The 18,983-nt window shown below is 55.7% G+C and overlaps 1 protein-coding gene across 1 annotated transcript in view; it reads left to right on the top strand.

Moving 5' to 3' along the window:
• Positions 1 to 18,983, top strand: part of LOC104537530 (zinc finger homeobox protein 3-like) — a gene marked incomplete at its 3' end in the record, with an annotated part of 68,982 nt that overhangs the window by 10,572 nt on the left and 39,427 nt on the right. Inside the window, exon 2 of the mRNA XM_010180435.1 lies at positions 9,359 to 9,590. Coding sequence (XP_010178737.1) covers positions 9,359 to 9,590 — 232 coding nt within the window. The remainder of the gene's footprint in view (positions 1 to 9,358; positions 9,591 to 18,983) is intronic.

Here is an 18,983-nt window from a genome sequence, read left to right as displayed (position 1 = left end):
GAGCACCCGCGTCTGGTAGGGCCCCATGTGCCGCGGCTGTGGGCGGCCCCACAGACCCCCCCAGAGGGGTCCAGGGCGTCCCCAGCTTCCCTCGGGTGGGGACCCTCTGCGTGGGGCTGCTCCCTGCCCCTCCGTGGGGCGAGAGCTGCCCCCCTCTGTGAGAGGCTTCTCTGCGCCCATTGCTGGTGTCCCTGGGCCAGCTGCAGCCAGGGCAGTGCTGGTGCCATGCACAGACTCGGCGCTGGCCCCATCCCCATCAGGCTGTCCTCCCAGACCCCTAATGCACCAGGTCCCAACGTTTTGGATCCACCATCCTGTCCTGGGAAACTGACTCAAAGAGTTGTTTTGGTCTTCACATATGCACTGGAGGAAGGAAGATCTCTAGGCGGGGTGAGCAGAGCAGTGAGGAAGAGTTGGGAGCTCTTCTAGAGTCACTGGTACCTTGCGTCCTCTCCAGCGAAAAGCCCAAGTGTCCCAGTCTGAGAGCTGCTGGTTTGAGCTGTAGTGATCCCTCTGTGGAGGTGTTTCTGTGTCACGGAGTCTGCGTTACACACAGCTCTTGTCTGCCTGCGCGTGTTTCTGTCATTCCACAGAGGAGCAGCCTGGCTCTTGCTTTCACAGCCCCTTGGGCTTGGTTACCTGGGGTTTGTGCAGTGCCGTACCCAGACAGCCCTGTTGAGATGGATCAGGTGGATCAGAGGATGTGAAACCCACGCTCTGTCCCTTGACAGCGCGCGTGAACCCCGAGCCGGTGTCTGTGCAAGGACGTTAATCCCACACCATCACAGGAGTGAGAGTCGTGGGGCTACTGGAGGAAGGGAGTTACTTATGCAGTTCCATAAATGGGATTTAGAAACCTGTCACCTCTCCACACCTCTCTGCCAGGAGTGGACGCTGCTCCCAAAAAGGATTTTGCTGCCTCCATTTGATTTCCCGGTTGTAGCAGTCGGTCAGTCCTCCTAATGCTGATTACTGCTGCCTTCGTAGTATTTATCATTTACCCTGTCTGTGTCTCTGCAGACTTCACATTGCGGGTTGCGGATCCAGAGTTGCTAAAACCAATAAATACTGTGCGTGGATGTTCCCAGGAGTTCGTACCTGTGTACGGCAAATGCACACGTGGATGCAGATCCAGCGGAACAAAGGCAGTGCCGAGGAGCAGAGACATTTATCATCTCGGGCTTTATCCTGGTTGTGCCGCCGCACTTCCACAAGCTCAGTTTTCTCCATTTTTGCAGTCGGTCTGGGAGGGAAAATTTTTTTTGCGGTTCAGAGCAATCCTGGTCTCGCATAGATCCCTCCACACAAGTGTACTGTGAGCCGATCAGGTGTGGATATGCATGGGACATTGCACACCAAGGCAGAGCTTCGCAGTCATGGGGAACCCAAACAGGACCAGGACCCTTCCCTGGGCTGTGGAGCAAAACCGTGGGGAGGGGGATTCATAAACCCAGGAGGGAGGGACCACTGCAGCCTGGCCCTGGCTGGAGCTCTGGTGCCTGACAGCGTCCCTTGAATTAGGTCTCAGAATCTCAGGTTAGAAAACCCGTCTGATCTTCTGGTGAAATCTGGGAGAGGCCATAGCTGGGAGGCTCCTCCTCAACAGGTTTTCCTCACAAGCGATGCTCAGTGGTGTGGGTCACGGAGCAGTCGCCTCAGTTTCCATACAGAATTCTGCAGGCACGTTGGTGTCCGTTCAGTTCATGGGAGCCCTCACAACTACCTTAAACACAGAAAATACCAGGCTTCAGGTTGCCTTAATTCAGCCCTTTGTGTGCAGGCATTATTTCAGTTTTTAATTATAAGTATTTCCATACATATTTTTCCAGTAGGATTCTTGCCTCATTCTGTGAATGAGTAATTATTCCGTTTCTTTTTATCTTCCTCTTTCATTACATTGCCCCAGGCTTTGTCTAATACAATCCAAAGCTTTCACTGAATGAAGAATTATTTATTTTCTCATGGGCATTTCTGTGGTGCTCCGTGTTCTGTTTGTGTGTTTCGCAGGCGCTTAATGAAGCTCCGCCGCGTGTGTCTGAAACAGCCGGTGCTGCGCTGTTCTGGCTTGGCTGATGCACAGCACCGGCACCACCGGCCGGGCTCCGGGCTGCCCTCCGGGAAGGGCTGTGCTGGCTTGGTCCTGCTCCGCCGGTTCTCATTGCATCTTCAAGGGGTATTTTATATTTCCTCCCTCTGTTTTGTCGTACTGATCCACCGCACCGTCCTTTGGCTCTCCCGCACCATCTGCTCTTGAAAACCCCAGTGCCACCCGCACCTTCGACTGTCACAGCTACACCACCACCACCGCCGCCTGTCCCTGTGCTGAGCGGCTCTTGGCGTGCCCGGTGCATGTCTCTGCCGGCTCGGTCGCGGTGTTGGGCGAAGGGAAGGCCCATGTGGTGTGCGATGATGGAGAAGGGCACAGCTCGGGGGTGGACGATGGTCCTGGTGACGCTGTCTGTGGAGGAGGTACCACCACACACCACAGCGGGTGCAGTTTTGGGAGGGCTGATGTCTTTGTGCCCAGAGGTGTGCAGTTCTGTGCTGCTGGGGTGCATTGGCACAGCAGGAACACAGAGTTTGGGCTTTGGTTGGCCAAGGTTGCATGGACTGGGAGCAGAGGAGAGCATTTCTCACCAACATGAGGACCGTGGGTGGAGGATGAGCCTGGGCCTCCTCGTTGGGTCTGCGAGGAGAGGTGGTGTCGTCCGTCTCCTTGGTATTGATATCCTTCGATTTATGGAGAGGATTAAAAAATCGTCTTGTGTGTTGTTGTTGTTATTGTACAGCTACCTGCTGGGATTCAGCGTGGTACATTGCTGTAGGAGGTTATAAAGAAGCTATATGAAAACAAGGAGATCTTCAGTCTATCTTAGCGCGTGTAGCTTCTCTAGAGATAGATGAAACAATAAATACCGGGCGAGGGGAGTTAATCTGTGTCTGTACTATTTTATTAAATAACCTGAACTCGGTGGATTTCCGTGGCTGGCTCGATTTCCCACGTGGGTTTTCGCTGCGTTATTACAAGGGTCCCCTGAGTGGTGCCCTGCGCAGGGCACTGCCGTCCCCGGTCAGCATGAGAGGGTCTGTGAGGGGTGGCTGGAGGGGCGTGTGTCCTCCTCTCCATCCTGCAGGCCAAGGGGCCGCTGCCTTTCTTTGTGAGGTCTCCTTGCTCCACTTCCCAATGCACACGGGTGCCTCTCAGCTTTGGGATGAGGTGAGGAGCGCAGCGCGTGTGGATGGTCCTCAGGCCTTCCCTTCAGCCAGCCGTGGTTTCGTCTCCAGAACACTTAACATGAGGAAAAAAGCACTATTTTTATCTGAGTTCTTGAAGCAGACTCCATGCACACAAAGAGGGGCCGGGGAGTTGTTTTAGGTCTGAGCCAGCACAGTTTGGGGCTGTGCCCTCGCACACACAGAGCCTCCTGGGATCCCTGGCAGCGTGGAGCGTTCCCATCGCTGCCGGGGAAATCACCCATCACCAGTACCAGTATGGGCAGTCCTGGTCTTGTCTGTGCTGCAGAAAACCTTTTTCAATCACTCACCAGCCATATAATTACATATGGACAACACATTTTTATCCTGCTGTCTTCTCAGGTTCCCCCAGCCCTTTTCACTGTATAATTTGCTGGTTACCCAGTGATTTTCTGTGTTCACAGGCTGCTCTAGTCCACCTGAGTGCTCACAGCTTACCAGCTCACACTGAACTGATTATTGCCAAGTGTTTGTACAACGTGCACTGAAAAAGGGCCGGGCATTGGGATGGGGGGGCCTGCTCTTGGTTACTGCCCGCTCTCTGTGTTCAGCTCTGCCCCCGTTTCTGTTCCCAGCCCTGGGAACGATCAGGCTGAATTAATCCCCAGCCCTTGGTGTCCCAGCACTGGGGAAGGAGCAGACTGGACCTGACGTCCTCGGTGACGGCGTTGAGTCGGGGCAGAAATGGTCCTGCTGTTTCTATAGCTTCGTCCTGTTGCTGTCCGTGCCGTACTCCGCAGGCGCTGCTTTTAAAAACAACGTACGGCTTTTCTGTCCTGTTCCTCCAGGGATGACAGCATCTGTGGAAAATACAGTGACAGAACTGTGCGCTTTTCAGAGGAGCAAAACGTCATCAGTTCAGGTTTCAGTTGGGTCGCAAGAGGAGCCCCCATCACCAAACCCTTGCAAGAGGAACCCCCCATCACCAAACCCTTGCAAGGGGAACTTCCCATTACCAAACCCTTGCAAGGGGAACTTCCCATCACCAAACCCTTGCAAGAGGAATCCCCCATCACCAAACCCTTGCAAGGGGAACTTCCTATCACCAAAGCACGGTGCTGCTCTGCAGAACCTGTTGGTTGATGTCCCTCATGTCCCCCGTGTGTAACAGGAGGGTGCACACTGTGTGGTGTTAATGGGATGGGTGTTTGGTGGGTGCCATGGGTGCCCCTGCAGACACATGGGGCTGTCGTGGGTCCCATGGCACAGGCCACGGCCGGAGCAGGAGCAGGCGAGGTTGAGGGCAGCGCTTTGCAGCGCAGCTGATAGGAAATGCACTCTGATTGCGCTTTGTTTTCATCACTATAATTAGCAAGATCAATACGGGCGCTCCTGTACTCGTCTCCACACACGGCAGTGCTTGCGCCTGCGCCTCCCCGGGCAGAGCTAGGAGGGTTTCGGGGATCTGGAAGTTTCTCTGGAGCTGCAGTTGCCCAGGAGCGGCTCCCCTGTGGCCGCAGCAGAGGGGGCAGAAAGTTCCCGTTTCGACAAAGCAGATGGAGAGCGGCCTCCCCGGCTGCTGCCGTACCTCCCGTGGTGTCTCCTTCCTCTGTCCCTCGGGGAGGATTTTGGCCACGGTGCCTCGCCTGGGGCACGGCCAGGGCAGCGCAGGCCTTGCCATGGACTTTGTTCTTCCTCGAGTGCGCGGGAGCAGTCTCAGCGATGCTCTCGTGCTTTCCATGGGCCCTTACAGATCTTCATCTTTGGGGACCTCGTGTAGCGAGTGATTAATTAGTACTTTCAGGTCCATTGCTCAATTAAGAAGGTGAGGGCGGTGTGAATACAGTCTCAACCTTTCTTGGCTCTGCTTTGCTGTTAATCTCTGTCGGGTTTTGCCCGCCGACCCCAGGGGACCGCAGATGTGCGGGGATGCTGCTCATCACCGCCTGCACCAGCGATGTCCTCGTTAGGAGCCGCTCAGTGTCGCGGTCCCACGGAGGAAGCGGCTGCCAGGGCTGGGACTGGGCCTCCCTCTGGGCCCTGGCCCCTCCTCATTAAGCAGGTCCGGGCTATTGATTGGGAGCTGGTGTTTGGAAGAGTCTTACTTACTCCATGCATTATCTTGACAGATTGATCAGAGCTGATTGAGAACCTCTTAAAGGAGCGAACAGCTGTAATGGGAAAGTTGGACTCTGTCATCCGTTAGGATGATTCTGGGAGCGAGAAGAACGAGGCTGACATCTTGGAGCAATTGTATTTACAATTAACATGGCTGAAAACGATTGCCTCTATTGATCCCCCCTTCCTGCAATTACAGCCCCATTGTTTACATTCCAGCACTTCGGTTATAAAAAGGAAATTCAATAATTATTGCATTATTTAAAGTTAAAGTGCCACAGAGTTTGCTGGCTACGCTTGCTGGTTGATTTAACGTTCAGTAAAATCCATGCTGAGCTCTCCATCTTTAGGCTGAGCAATATTTGGCTTTTAATGAGACTTCAAGGGCTGGTGGAGCAAGCCCGGTTTGCTGGGTGGCTTTTGGGGTTGTTTCGGGGGGAACCCGCAGGTGTTTGAGCACCACGAGCCCCACTGGTGGCCAGCACCGCTCCCTCAGCATCTGCACGGGATGGCTCCCTCCTGTGCCACCAGGGCCACCTCGGAGCTCGGTGCCTCATCCGTCAGGGCTGAGGGCACAGAAATACGGGTTCAGGAGACAGGACTGGTGGTTAATTGGGGGGGGCAGTGCTGTGCGTGTGCCAGGTGCTACATCAGAGTAAATCATGACCCAGATTTGTTGCTCCAGGTCTCCTTGTCCTCACCCCGTGGTGCTGTTTTAAAGGCCTGGGTGATGCCAAGGAACCTTTGACTGGAGGTGGGCAGCAATGTTCACTGTTTGGCTGCTCCAGTTACCGCAAAAAACCCATGGGTGTGCGAGTGTGGACCCCACAGTCAGCAAACTGCGGGAAAACAGGGGCTGGGAGGGGAGGATGGGTTTGTAACACTCCTTCAGGACGTTGGTGGGATGCGGCAGAGCATGAGTCCATCCTTTGAACCTGCTGCATGGAAAAGCCATGTTTTCCTCTTTTTCTTCCATGTTTTCCTCTTTTTCTTCCGTATTTTCCTCTTTTCCTTCCGTCTGGGTGGCCCTGCCAGAATGCTCCACGCGGGGCTGCAGGTGTGGAAGGCGAGCAAGGCGAATGGGCCGGCCCCGATGCTTATGGAGCTCCCGGAGCAGACAGCTGAGCCCCATGACTGCCATGAAAACTCGGGCTCTTCCCTGCCAGGACTGCGTGGTTCATCTCGTGCAGCACATCAGAGGCGCACAGGGCCAGGAGACCTGGGGAGGCTGCTGAGGTCCTTCCTGGTCCCCTCCAGCTCCGGTGCTGGGGTCTGCTCTGTGTCCCGGGGGCATCGTCACCCACGCAGCTCTCGCTGGCCTGGGAAGCATTTCTCCAAGCCTGGTACTGTTCACCTGAGTCTGTCTTCACCCCCAGGAGCAGCCGATTGCTGGGCATCCTTCAGTGCTGGGGATGTGCCCATGGGGCTGACGAGCCGCCCCCTGCGCTCGGCTCCTGCCATGACCTGGTGTGGCCAAAACCTCTGCAGTGCTCCCCGGTTCTGGGAGCACCTCCACACCCCAGCTCCCTGCGCTCTGCGGCGCGTGTAAGCACGAATTATCTAACTGGTTTTGCTTATTTAAACTCTCTTCTTGTTCAGGACCTCCAAATGCACCAACTTCTTGGAGCCAAACCCAGAGGAAGGGGGGCTGCTATGCAACACTCCCTAAATCAGCCCAAAATGCTCATCGAGCAGTTCCGGTGGGGCAGGGCCGAACAGCAGGGCACTGGTGTCTGGTGAGGCTGGGGCAGCGGCGCAGGGGTCAGAGCAGATGGAGAGGACGAGGTCTCTGCGTTGTGGAGCACACATGGCTCTGCCCAAGGACCCGAGCGCATCCTGGAGGGCGGCCGGGTCGATTTGGTGTGGTTTGTATGTGCAGGGATAGGTGTTGCAAGCGGCGCGGTGTCACGCTGCGCCGACTGTAGGTACAGAAACAGCCCGTGTCCCCGGGGAAGCCGTGCTCGTGAGCCGTGTGGTTTCCATCAGAGCGTTCCTCTGTCTGTTTCTGATTTAAAGGGGAGCTTTGACTAAACCTGATCAATATTTTGCATGCCATGCGTGAAGAACCAGATGTTGGAAGTTTCCTATCGTTGAGAGGGAGGGGGTGAACACCCCCCAGCCTTGCAGAAATCAATGTTCTCTGACAGAAGTTGGTTGGTTTTCCTCGGAACAATATATTCCTTTGATTTTCAAGTTGATTTGTCTTCTAACAAGGTTCTGGTTTAATATTTTGAATTTGTTTCCTGTGATACGGATAAATTCTCACAAGGGGACAGCTTACCGGTACGACAGGCAGTAACCACATGTGCTTGTCCTGCGTTTCGTCACTGCCACAGCCGGAGAGGGGATTTTGTCTGTGGTGTTGGGGTCTGCCCAGCCCTGGCCCCCCGTGGCCGATGTATGGGACACAGAGGGGACGTGTGATGTGACACTGGGCTCGGGGGCCTCGGCACCCTGGGGTCTCGGCTCCTCCAGCGCCACAGGCGGGCGAAGGTGCCCAGCACAACCTTGACTCTGCGTCTTGAGCCCTTTTCCCTTCCTGGCTCAGGAAGGGGGGGAGTGCATGCAAACAATAGAAATGAGAGGAAGAAGAAGTTCTTACGAGGGAAAACAGCAAAAACCCTTTTGAGGGCACCAGTGGGATTAGTGCCCTAGTGGATTCTTCAAATATTACAGTGAATTTAATTAAATACATCGCGATCCCCAAAGAGGCTAGTCTAATTAGCCAGATCTAGAATACATTTATTCTCTTCCCTCGTCCTTCCAATCAGAAGCCTCGGCAGCAGCTCCCATCCTATTTTTAATCATTCCTAGGCTCAGAGGGCTCTCCTTGCTCCGTGTTGGCTGAGCACACAGCGCTGGGTAATATGTGTCTTTAATCTTATCCGAGCTGTAACCGAGATAACGCACGTCAGAGTCGGTACCAGAAGGTCCTGGCTGCACGTAGGCAATATTTTTGATTGACAAACCCAGAGATCGTGTCCAAAGCCCCCTCCTCCTGTGCGTGGTGGGGACGGGGGCGATGGGGTGACCCAGCAGACAGAGAGGTCCTGGGGCTGGCCGGGGGGTGCAGAGCTGCGTGTGGTGGGAGCAGCAATCGGCCCTCGCTGGGAGCCATGTGTGTCGTTTGTCTCGGGTCTCTGTGTTTCCTCTGCCTGTGATAAGCCTGAACTGGGGGAACTGGAGAGTTCCTGTGAGACCCTAGCCCTGCCGGGTTGAATAGGGGCGGCTGTGCCAGGCTGTGAGCAGGGAACCCTTCCCTGGGGCACTGAGAAATGACTGCCACATCCTTGGGATGCACGGCATCAAATCGCTGTTGGCTTCCCCGGCAGCGTGGAGCTCTGTGCCAGACGACTGATGGGGTTTGTCAAATCACCAGGCTCTGTGCTCTGGAATGAGCTGCGCTGGCTGCGATAGCGTCAGGGGATGGCAGGGCGTGTTTCCCTTGCGGTGATGCCGTGTGCTCACCCCAGTCACTGTCACAGCCACCCTCCGGGCCAGGCCGTTTCCTCCCACCCCAGGGGTGAAACGTGGGTGCCAGGCCCCGAGTGCCGGGCGATGGAGAGGACGGCGCAGGCGGCGCGCCCCACTGTTGCCAGGCCTCCATCTATGGGTTCTTTGTGTTCTCGGGTTGCTTTGGGTTTATTCTTTGGTTTTCAATGAGGATTTATCAAATTTGATTTTATCTGTTTGACGTGGAGTTGGATCCCCTCCCAGGCTCAGTTTTAAATATGGAAGCACTGGCCATGCGTAGGTCGTGAACAGTTGTTGATGTTGGATCCGGGCTCTGCTTCCACTGAAGGAGATGATCTTGCCTATCTCGGTTTTTGCTCCTGTGCTCGTTTCAGTGTTTTATGTTTTTCTTGCTTCTAAGCAGGGTAGCACGTGGTGCCTTGAGAATAACCAGGCTTGATCTGACCGCGTCTTTGCCAAAATGTGGTTTCTTACTCAATTCCCAGGTGGCTTTTAGCACTTTACAGCGGACAAACCCAGGGAGGCAGGAGATGGGAACAGAAACTCACGTCTCTCTCCTTGTTCTTCGCAGCACCTGCAGCATCACGAGAGCGGGGTCGAGGGGGAAAGCTGCTACTACCACTGCGTGCTCTGTAACTACTCCACCAAGGCCAAGCTGAACCTCATCCAGCACGTGCGCTCCATGAAGCACCAGCGCAGCGAGAGCCTCCGCAAGCTGCAGCGCCTCCAGAAGGGGCTCCCTGAGGAGGAGGAAGACCTGGGGCAGATCTTCACCATCCGCAAGTGCCCGGCGGCTGAGGCTGGTGAGTGCTCGTCTGTCGCACAGGCAGGGCCGGGCTCAGCTGCCCTGGGGACAAGGTTTGTCATGCAGCACTGGACGTGCTGTGCGGTGTCATGGCGAGCTTGGGGCTCTCTCGTTCCTCTCCCTGCCGTGGAGATGGTGTTGGTTGTCTGCAGTGATGTGTTATGGAGGCCCGAGGTGGGACAGGGCCTCTGCTGTCCCTGCGACGTCCAGCTCGGCTCTGCCCCATGGGGCTGGTGTGTGGTGGCTCTGAAGCACCAGTGCTTGAGCGTGTTTTGGTTGCGCTGCTGAGGGGTCCCCTCCATCCCCGGGGCTGAGCGCACGTCTGAGGTGCAGAGCTGTGTGCGCAGGTTGGTGTCCTCAGTGCCATGTTGTGTGAGTGGCTGAAGGTACCGTCGCATTGGGACACCCTAACAAACACTGTGCCGTGCTTCCTGTGGGTGTTTTGCAGTGCATCCAGTGACATCTTGAGCGTCTGTGCAGTCCTGTCCAGCTTGTGCATTGGTTTCTGATGTGTCAGCCCCGCCGGAGCAGGAGGAGGAGCTGGTGAGGGGTGGGCAGGAGAAGGGGTGGGTGTTTCCCTGCTTTCTGTGTCCCCTCTTGACAAGGTGCACAAGGGGCAGGGCTTGGATGGAGCATTTGCTCATAAAGAAAGGGCTGATAATGGACTGGGCTGCAGCTGTGAATTGAGCAAGAGAAATTGTGCCTTAAAGAGGACAGTTGGGCTGGGCAGAGCAGAAATTGTACTGTATTTGATCATGCAAAGGCTGAGAAGTGTTTTATGTTAGCAAATAGCACGATCTCTGGAAGGGAGCGCCCGCCCGAGCCAACTGGTCCCATGCTTCCAGGGCTGCGGTGGTGCTGGAGCCGGGGTCCCAGCAGCCCCTCCAGCCCCTCGCAGCTCCAGCCAGGCCTTTCCTCATGGATGCGGTTGGGACGGCTCTGTCTGCAGGAGAGCGCTCTGAGGGCTCTGCAGGTAATGGAGACGGAGCACAGCAGGGGGCACCGAGAGGACAGCAGCACTCATGGGTCTGGAAACGGCTCCTGAACTGACACTGGGTTGTGTTCCTGTTACATGTGTCAGTAACAGGTCCGAAATAGTCACTGAACACCCGAAAAGTAAACCTGGAGGTTTTCCATGAAGAGTTGGGTGCAGTCTCATGGAGAACAGTGCCCGTCTCGTGAGCTCGGTGGCCCGGCACAGTTCCCAGAGGTCACGGTGACAGTGACAATGACAGTGACAGTGCCACTGCACTGTGGCCACCACACCACCCCAGGGACAGCAGCTCTGGCGGCCGCTCCGTGCTCCTGCGTGCTCCTTTTGGGAAGCACTGGGGCTTGGACAGGATGGGTTGACCGGTGTGCGTGGTGTGGGTGTTCTCAAAAGCGAAGTGAACGCAGGGGAGAAACCAACTGTGCCCCTTGGGATACAGGGAACAAGCTTGAAAACCTTGGTTTGCTTCAGAAATGTTTGTTTGCTCTGCCTTTTACTTCAGAAACCTCCACCAGGATTACGACCATGCAGGTACCAAGAAGGAAAAGGACTTGGTGACCATTGTAAAAGATGTATTTTTTTTTAACTCAAAGGCTTGAGAAGTCACTTAAAGGAAATCTGGGTTTAAACATATTTTAACTTTATAAATGGCTTGAGATAATTTACTTTAAGCTCGTTGGTTCTTCAACAAAAACTGATGGCAAACACGACCCTAAGAATTTCTGTATCGTGTTTTATTTCAGAGGTTAAACACACAAGAATAGGAGTGTCTAAGGCGGAGGGCGGGGGAGCCTCTGCTCTGTTTTGCAGGTCACTTTGACCCCAGATACGGAGTTTCAGGCTCTCCCAGCCCGTTGCTGCGCGAGGCCGAGCGGGATCACCTCAGCGGTGTGGGTGTGGATGTGGGTGCGGGGTCCCCACAGTGCCAGGAGCGGGGTTTGGGGGTGAACCCACAGTCCCCACGTGTGGGGAACGGGTGCTTCCTCCTGCTGGGTGTCAGGGCAGGGGGCATCACCCAGCACCCGGGGCACCCATTGTGGGGACACGGTTGTTCTGATGCAGGGCACAGCGTAATTTGTTTCTGGGCTTTGATTTATTCAGTGTTATTTCTTCACGTATAGAGATCTCGCACAGACTGACCCTTCCCTTTTTTCTGTGCTGTTTAAACTCCCAGCCCTATGCAGTGCTGCTGTTACGTCTCATTTGGCTGGCAGTTGTTACTTTCCTGTCGTTTTGGTGTGTAGCAGGAACACGCGCATACCGAGGCTGAAATTCCCTCCTCTGATGTGTGTTTTCCCTGGTTTTGACCCTTGGCTGTTGCACCCACGGAGCAGAGCAGCCCGAGGTGCTCGGGAGGCCACACTGATGCCTGGTCCCAGCACAACGCTGCTGCCTGGTTCCTCCGTGGCCGGGTGTGCTCGGCCTTTGCCGCTGTCCCCCTGCGCTGGTCCCTCCCATGCAGCCCCGCAGGTCCCTGCTGCGTCCTCAAAGTGTGTTACTGGTGTTTCTGGGTGGGCTTTCCTCACTGCCTTGTGCCGAGGCGTCTCTGGTGGTAACGGGTGACACAGAAACCCTTCCCTGCACCCAGACGCCTGCAGCAGAAAGCGCTCCTCTGATCTGCGCCTGTGGGGCCCAGAGGAACGGGGCTTTTTGCCGCTTTTCCCCATTGCAAGCACAGGGGATGTTTTGATGCTGCTGTCACTCCCTGGTGACCGGCGCTGGGATTTTCTCCCATTCTAGTTAATTGTATTTGTTTTGAATTCAGGTTTCCCTACCAATACAGTCTCAGCTTGCGGTTTATTTCTAAAGCGAGTCCCTTTTCCTTGTCACTGCTCTTTCTGAGCTCCCTTAAAACACCTCAGGCCTCACAGCATTTCTGCCTCTGCAAAACCCCACCCTGCGGGAGCCCCAGCCTGGACAGGGGGAGCTGCAGAGCCCCAGGCCTGGGAGACTATTGAGACGCAATGGGCAAGGCCGGGGCCCTGAGCAGGACCTTGACAGGCGCCGGTGTCCAACCCCGTGGGGGTGCGTGGCAGAAAACCCTTCCCCATTCTGGCTTCCCACCGAGCCGCTGGTCGCAGCGATGAGGGCAGCACGGCCCCAGTGCTGCAGCCGGGTGTTGTGGGGCTGCCCTGCTCCCATCCCACCCCTGTTTGGTGCCAGAGGTGCCAGGGTCAGCACCGGGTCCATCTGCGTGTGTGAACTCACTGGTGTGTGCACGCATGTAGGGAAGAGCATCGCTGTCTGCGGGGCGGTGCGTAGATGTTTGCTTGTGTAGATGCATCTCAATCTGTTGGAAGAGAGCGTCTGATCATACCTTAATTAGTCCTCTAACAATCTACAAAGGTCAGTGCCAATTGCCTGCTCATTTACATTTGTAATTGCGATGGTTCTTGATTGCACATTAGCTGCAACTCATTCCCTCCCTCCCCGCAGCAAACACGCGCGCAGCCCCGGTGACGCCGCAGCCCCGGGCCCTTTGTGCGAGGGACCCGCAGAGCTGCTCCACTTCCAGCAGGGGTGAGGAAGTCCTGGGCAGGGAAGTAACATGGACACGGGGCACGGACCCCAGCCCTCCTTCGGCTGCATCATTAGGGACAATCGGACTTTCCTCTCGCTCCAAGCACCGTGCTGACTACGCAGGAGCCGGGGAAGTGGGTGCGGGCTTGGACCTTGGGTTGTTTTGTGGATCAGGAAGAACACGGCTTGGGGACGGGGTTATTTTCCTCTGTGGGATATTTCTGGACATCTACTGCTGTAGTAGCTGGGCTGCTGCCACTGCAGATGTCAGCCCCTTGCTGCAGAAGCATCTGTACAGCGTTACCCATCAGCTAATTGATTTTTAATGAGGGGGTTTAGGGAAGAGAAAAAAACCAACGCATAATAAAAACCAAACCGTTCTCAAGATGTGGGGATGGATGCACTTATGACTCAGTCGATAATGATAGAAAGAAGAGGGAAACAACCTGCACCAGATTTTCGCTCCGCTCTGGAAGCATTTCCTTCCAGAAGGCCCCGAGTGCTGCTGCTCTCCGGCCGAGCAGGGGTCCCTCCTGTGGAAACCTTCGTGTTTGGGCTCTGCAGGAGAGGGAGCAGATCCGGGAGGGTCAGGAGTAGCCGAGGCAGGAGACCCCCTTGGGTCTGATAACACCTAGGAGTTCGGTTTTGAGCATCCTCTCGCACAAGCCCTGGCTTTGCTGACAGCGTTGAGGGGCAGCAGAGGTTACGGGGTGTAAAGGCAGGGGCAGTTTGCGTGGCAGGGGCCGTGCTGGTACGGGATGTGCTCATCCTCCATGGCTGGAGGGGGTCCTGCCCCAAGACCACCCCACGTTGTCTGGGGGAGTGGAGCGCAGCAAGGGGGAGGTGGGCGCCCGTTTCCTTCTCCTTCCCCAGGGCGCTTTGGGTACCGCAGCCTGGACACCACCAGTGGGGATGGGGATGGTGCCTTTGGAAAAACAGCAACAAAAAACGTGGCAAGTGAGCCCCAGAACAGTCACTGTTGTTGATCTTTACAGTTGGGCTGGAGGCCGTCACCGAGCTTTGTGGGATGAATAAGATGACTTGTGGAAAAGTCATGTAATACTTAGTGGGAAATGCTGACCATTTCTCAGCTCTGTGAGTCATCCTATAGACTCCTTCACAAAGCTCTTTATCCTCGCTGTGAAAATCCGTAGGAAGGCTAAAAATAAAACAAAATAACGTCTTCTGTTCAGGGCGGCTCCAGATTCCTTTTCTGGAGAACCTCTTTGCCCTTGTGGAGATGGGAGCGCTCCCCCAAGCCCAGGCTGAGCCTGGGGCACCGCTCGTAGCTGTGGATGAATCATTTTGGCTGGACACATCCGCAGGGGGACACCACAGCCTCCTGGTGCAACGCAGAGGTTCAGCCCCAAATCCTGCTCCTCTCTGCCAGTTTAACAGCCATCTTCTCTTGAAACGGGGTCGCTGTTGGGCCATCGCCTGAGCAGGCTCTGGGGAGCCCCATTGCTGGGGAGGACGGGGCCAGGGCAGGTGTGAGCGGGGCCATCTCTGCTGTGCCAGGGAGGGGCGGCCGCTGTCCCACTCCAGACGGGCCCATCCCTGCTTGGAGGATCTGGTTCTGCTCTGGGGACCCCACGGGAGCTGTGGGAGGTGGGGGTACCCCAGAGCGCCCCCTTTTCCCCTGTCTCTGCCCCCAAGCTGAGCCAGATGCACTGCCCATCCACATCTGCTGTGTACGTCAGTGTTCAACCTTCTGAAGGGCTGCAGACCCAAATATGTGAATTTTTAATGAAACCAAGTATGTAAACAGCAGTGAGGTATGGCCGCAGCAGCTGCCAGATGAGAAAACCCCATGCGGCTTAAAAACAGTGGTTACCAAACTCAGCTTGGCGCGGCCGGCAGCAGCTGGACGCTCATGTGGTGCTTGCAGCTCTGCTTCCACTCCGAGCCACGTGAAACACTTTGCTGATGTTCTCTTCCCTAAAAACACTTCTGTAGCTGTCCCGGGGATGCGGAGGCGTCGCTGTTGGGACAGAGGTGAGGGCGAGCAGGGAGGGAAGCGAGGTCCTGCGTGGTCAGGGCCAGACGTGGAGGTGAATCGTGCAGGACGTGGGGTGCAGCGTGAACGGGTTTCTCTGCATCCAAAGGTTTCTGTTGAGCAGCAGAGAGGCTCAGCATCAGCCAGGTTTGTCAGAGTAGTTTGTGACGTGGACAACGCCTTCTCCTGGTCCCTGAGGCCAAGCTCTCTGAGCTCCTCTGCGGTTCCTCCCTTCCTGTGGTGGCCGTGCCCTGGACCTTGTGGTTGTCCCCTGTGTGAAGCCAACGGCGCGAAAGGGGAAGGGACTCCTCCCCAGACACCTCCTGTGCGGGGATCCGTCCTGTGCTTCCCACCTTGGAGACTGGGCAGCTGTGCAAAGACGTTTCTCACTCACAGCCATCAAGCATGGAGTAATTATTGATGTAATTCATTACAACAGGGATGCAAGAAGCTCCTTGGGAGGGGGTTTTTCCTCATTGCAGGCTCCCTGCTTCCAGTGGAACTTTAAGACTTCAGGAATTAAAACCGATGACACCAAATTATATTTCGCCCTGCTTGAAATAACTCAAACGTATTAAGATCTGATGTCCTCCACTTGGTCTCTGTTAAAGGAATCATTGCTGATGCTGGAGGAATGCGTGTTGCTCCCCTGCGTCTGACAGAGGTCATGGGGGGTTTCAGAAAAGAGTCATGAGTTTGGTTTTGTGCGCCTCTCGCCACTTTTCCATGGGACTTGATCACACCCAGCAATGAGAGCCGACCCAGCACAGACACCGTGCGCGGTGCAGCACAGCATTGGGTTTTGCTGCAGCGTTGGTGCTGCTGGCGCTGTGTGGTTACCTGGAGCAGGCCCTCGCAGCGGGCAGGGCAGAGCCATGGGTGAGGTGCACCAGGGTTTGGTGTGGGATGTCCCCTGTGATGTCCCCTGTGTCCCCCCTGCCATGGCCGCGCTCTCCCCTGGCAACGCTGTCCCCTTCTTGGCGGGGAGGCCCGAGGCCACGAGGAGCTGGGTGCTGTGAGAGGGCCCATCCGTCCCTTTGGGTGCTGCCAGCTCCCGTGAGGGCTCTGCTCTGTCCCGGTGTCGCCTGCAGGGTGATCTGTAACTGTGGCCTCCTGGCATCCTTTCACCACCCACAATTTGGAGAGTGCATTTCCCATCCCAGCACCTTTCTGTTGTGCGTGCAGGACACCACGGCCCTGCTGAGGTCTGGCTTTGCAGCGTGCAGGGATAAACGTGGTTCCCCTTTAATATCTGGCAGAGGCAGATTTCCTTTGGTATTTATTTTTTTGGATTGGTTTTGACTTGAAAGTCAGAAGCGGTTGTGCCCTCGCTCTGCTTTGACCAACCAGCAGTGAACAGATAATCTCTAAAGGATATGAAAGGTTTAATCATTTTAATTTTGTTTTTATTAAAGTTTATCATGACTTGTTTTCAAGTGCCCCTGGTGAAGCAGGGGGTAACAGAGATCCACACAAAGCCCCAGGCGTTCTCTTAATGAAGCTCTGTGGTGGGAGGTGGTGTTTGGGCATGGGGCCGGGTGGGCAAACCAAGGACACATGGCCGTGTCCCGAAATGCAGCAGGGACCCATGTGGTCCCATCGGCTGCAGCAGACGCTCAGCACCGGGAGCTCCTGGCGTTCACTGAACACAAAGAGAGGAGCTCCGGGGGCTGAACTCTTCAGTGCTCTCCTTGTTCAGCTGCACCTTAAAGCCCTTTCCACGCTGGGAAAGCAAAGGGGACACAGCCCCGGGTGCTGTCCTAAAGACTGAGTGTGGTCACCCAAGCTGTGCTGCCGCTGCCTGTGCCCTCCTGCTGCTGTGCCCTTCCCTTCTCCCTCGCTCTCCCAGTTTTGGCATGGGGAGCTCCTCTGCTGAGGGCTCCAAGGTGGTTGTGCAGTGGTGCGGGTTGCAGCCAGGGGTGCAGGGCTGTCCTCTCTTGGGCTGCACCGTGATCCGTGCAGAGCTGCGGTGACAGCAGCGGGCGCCACAGCCCTGGCTCCATTGGATGCCATTGGATGCTGAGGGTTCACCTCAGCAGCAGATCCAGCTCATGTTTAATTTGAGCAGCACAACCGTGCTGCTTCTGCCCAAACCTCACCCCTGCTCAAGTGCTGCGTCTGAGCGGGCCGTGCTCTCACGTCCTGGTGGTACGGAGGGAAAGAAACCTTCCAAACATGTAGACACAGACTCCAGCCAGTGCTCCTCCAGGGTCAGCCCTGGTTCCTGATGCCCATCTCCATGGCATGGTGTGGTAGCAGCCATCTCCGATATCTCCCATGGGCTGAACTGTCCCTGCTGCCAGCCTTGCCAGTGTGTTCTCCTGCTCGGAGGGGCATTTGGGGCTGCTTGTGCTGATTTTGGGTTGCGATATAGGTGTTGCTGCCCTGCATAAGAGAACCGTTAGGTTATAGAAGCTGGTGCAGGGCCATGGTGGGCACTGGAGGAGAATGTCCTGCCCTGCCCTCCCTTGGGAAGGTGAATGTGGAGCATCCATCACTCCCATCCCATGCCATCCCATCCCATCCCTCCCATCCATCCCCATCCGTTCCCAACTCTCCCTGTCCGGATGCTCCTGCACCGGTCCAGCTGCCGGAGCACACGTCTGGTGGTCGGTTCCTCATGGCAGGGCTGGAGCAGTGCCTGACCGAAGGGGAAGGCGCTTTGAGATCTCTGTTCAGAGCAGGCATCGTGGAAATGGAAAGCGTTCTCATGCTGCAGCTCATTTGTTAGGATTAGGGACTTAATTGTGAGAGATACAGAGCTCAGTTTCAATTGATTTTGTTTTCCTTTAAGAGCCATGGGCAAACGAGGTTGTGTGCGTTGCCAGCAGGGTGATTTGTGAAACCAGGTTTTACAGCAGCTATGCGGGCAGGAGTAACCCCCAGCCCGACCCGCTCTGAGTTTGCTCCACCACTGTGTGCACCTCAGAGCTCTCCCGCGCATCGCTGGTGCCCCTGTGTTTGCTGCACTTCTCAAACATCACAGAATCACACAAAAATGTATGTACTTGCTTCCTTTTCCTTCTGTAAGGCCTATTGATCCTCTGGCGGTGGTATTAAAGTCCTCAGAACTGCCTAAGAAGGAGCTACCACCTGCGTTTATTTTTCCACTAAAAACTCAAGATTGTTTAATAACGTTCCTGCCGATGTCTTGCCCTTGCTGCTTCAGAAGGAGATTTGGAGACCCATAAACAAATAATAACCCACCTCAAATAGACGTCTCATCTTGCTGAAGTTCAGTTCACCCCCTCGAGCAAGAGGGTTCCTGTTAGCCCGTGTGCCTTTCCAAGTTGCACACCTCGATGCCTTTGCCGTATATTTTGTTCTGACCTCCATGATTTCTTGAGGCCACGAGCTGCAAAGGTTAATTGGGAGCTGTAGGAGAAAGAATTACCCAGATTTGCTTCCAATCTACATTTTTCCGTGTTCACTGTCAGTGCTCCTGAGAGGGGCATGAGAGGAGCGGTGTTGGTCCTTGACCCAGCTGGTGTTTGGGTGCTGCCGCCAAGGCCGCATCTCCTCCTGTCTGTGCAGGGACCTCCTCCTGCCCCTTTCCAGCCTCTCGTTCTCCATGCTCAGCTCATTAAGTACATGGCAGTGTTAATTTTGTGTCCTGCTCACACACACATGTTGTTCCTGCCCCGCACAGCGTGTCCCGTGTGGGTTTCCTTTGTCGCTAGTAGGGGTGTCCTGACCCTTTCTGAGCCTAGCACTGCGTACCCCCCTGCCCTGAACGCCCTCCCTGGCCCTGCATTGGGCCCCAGCCCTAAATCCCAGTGTTCCTCCCAAAATGGTGCACAGGAGGCCCCTGCGCTGCCCCCGGCTCACGGATGGGAGTGGGGCTGGACCGGGCGGACGTGGGAGCTGGGCCCTGCGCCCGGCTG

Source organism: Mesitornis unicolor, unplaced genomic scaffold (genome assembly GCF_000695765.1).
Source record: "Mesitornis unicolor isolate BGI_N332 unplaced genomic scaffold, ASM69576v1 scaffold9963, whole genome shotgun sequence".
NCBI classification, from domain to species: domain Eukaryota; kingdom Metazoa; phylum Chordata; class Aves; order Mesitornithiformes; family Mesitornithidae; genus Mesitornis; species Mesitornis unicolor.
This window is presented reverse-complemented; position numbering and strand designations above follow the sequence as displayed.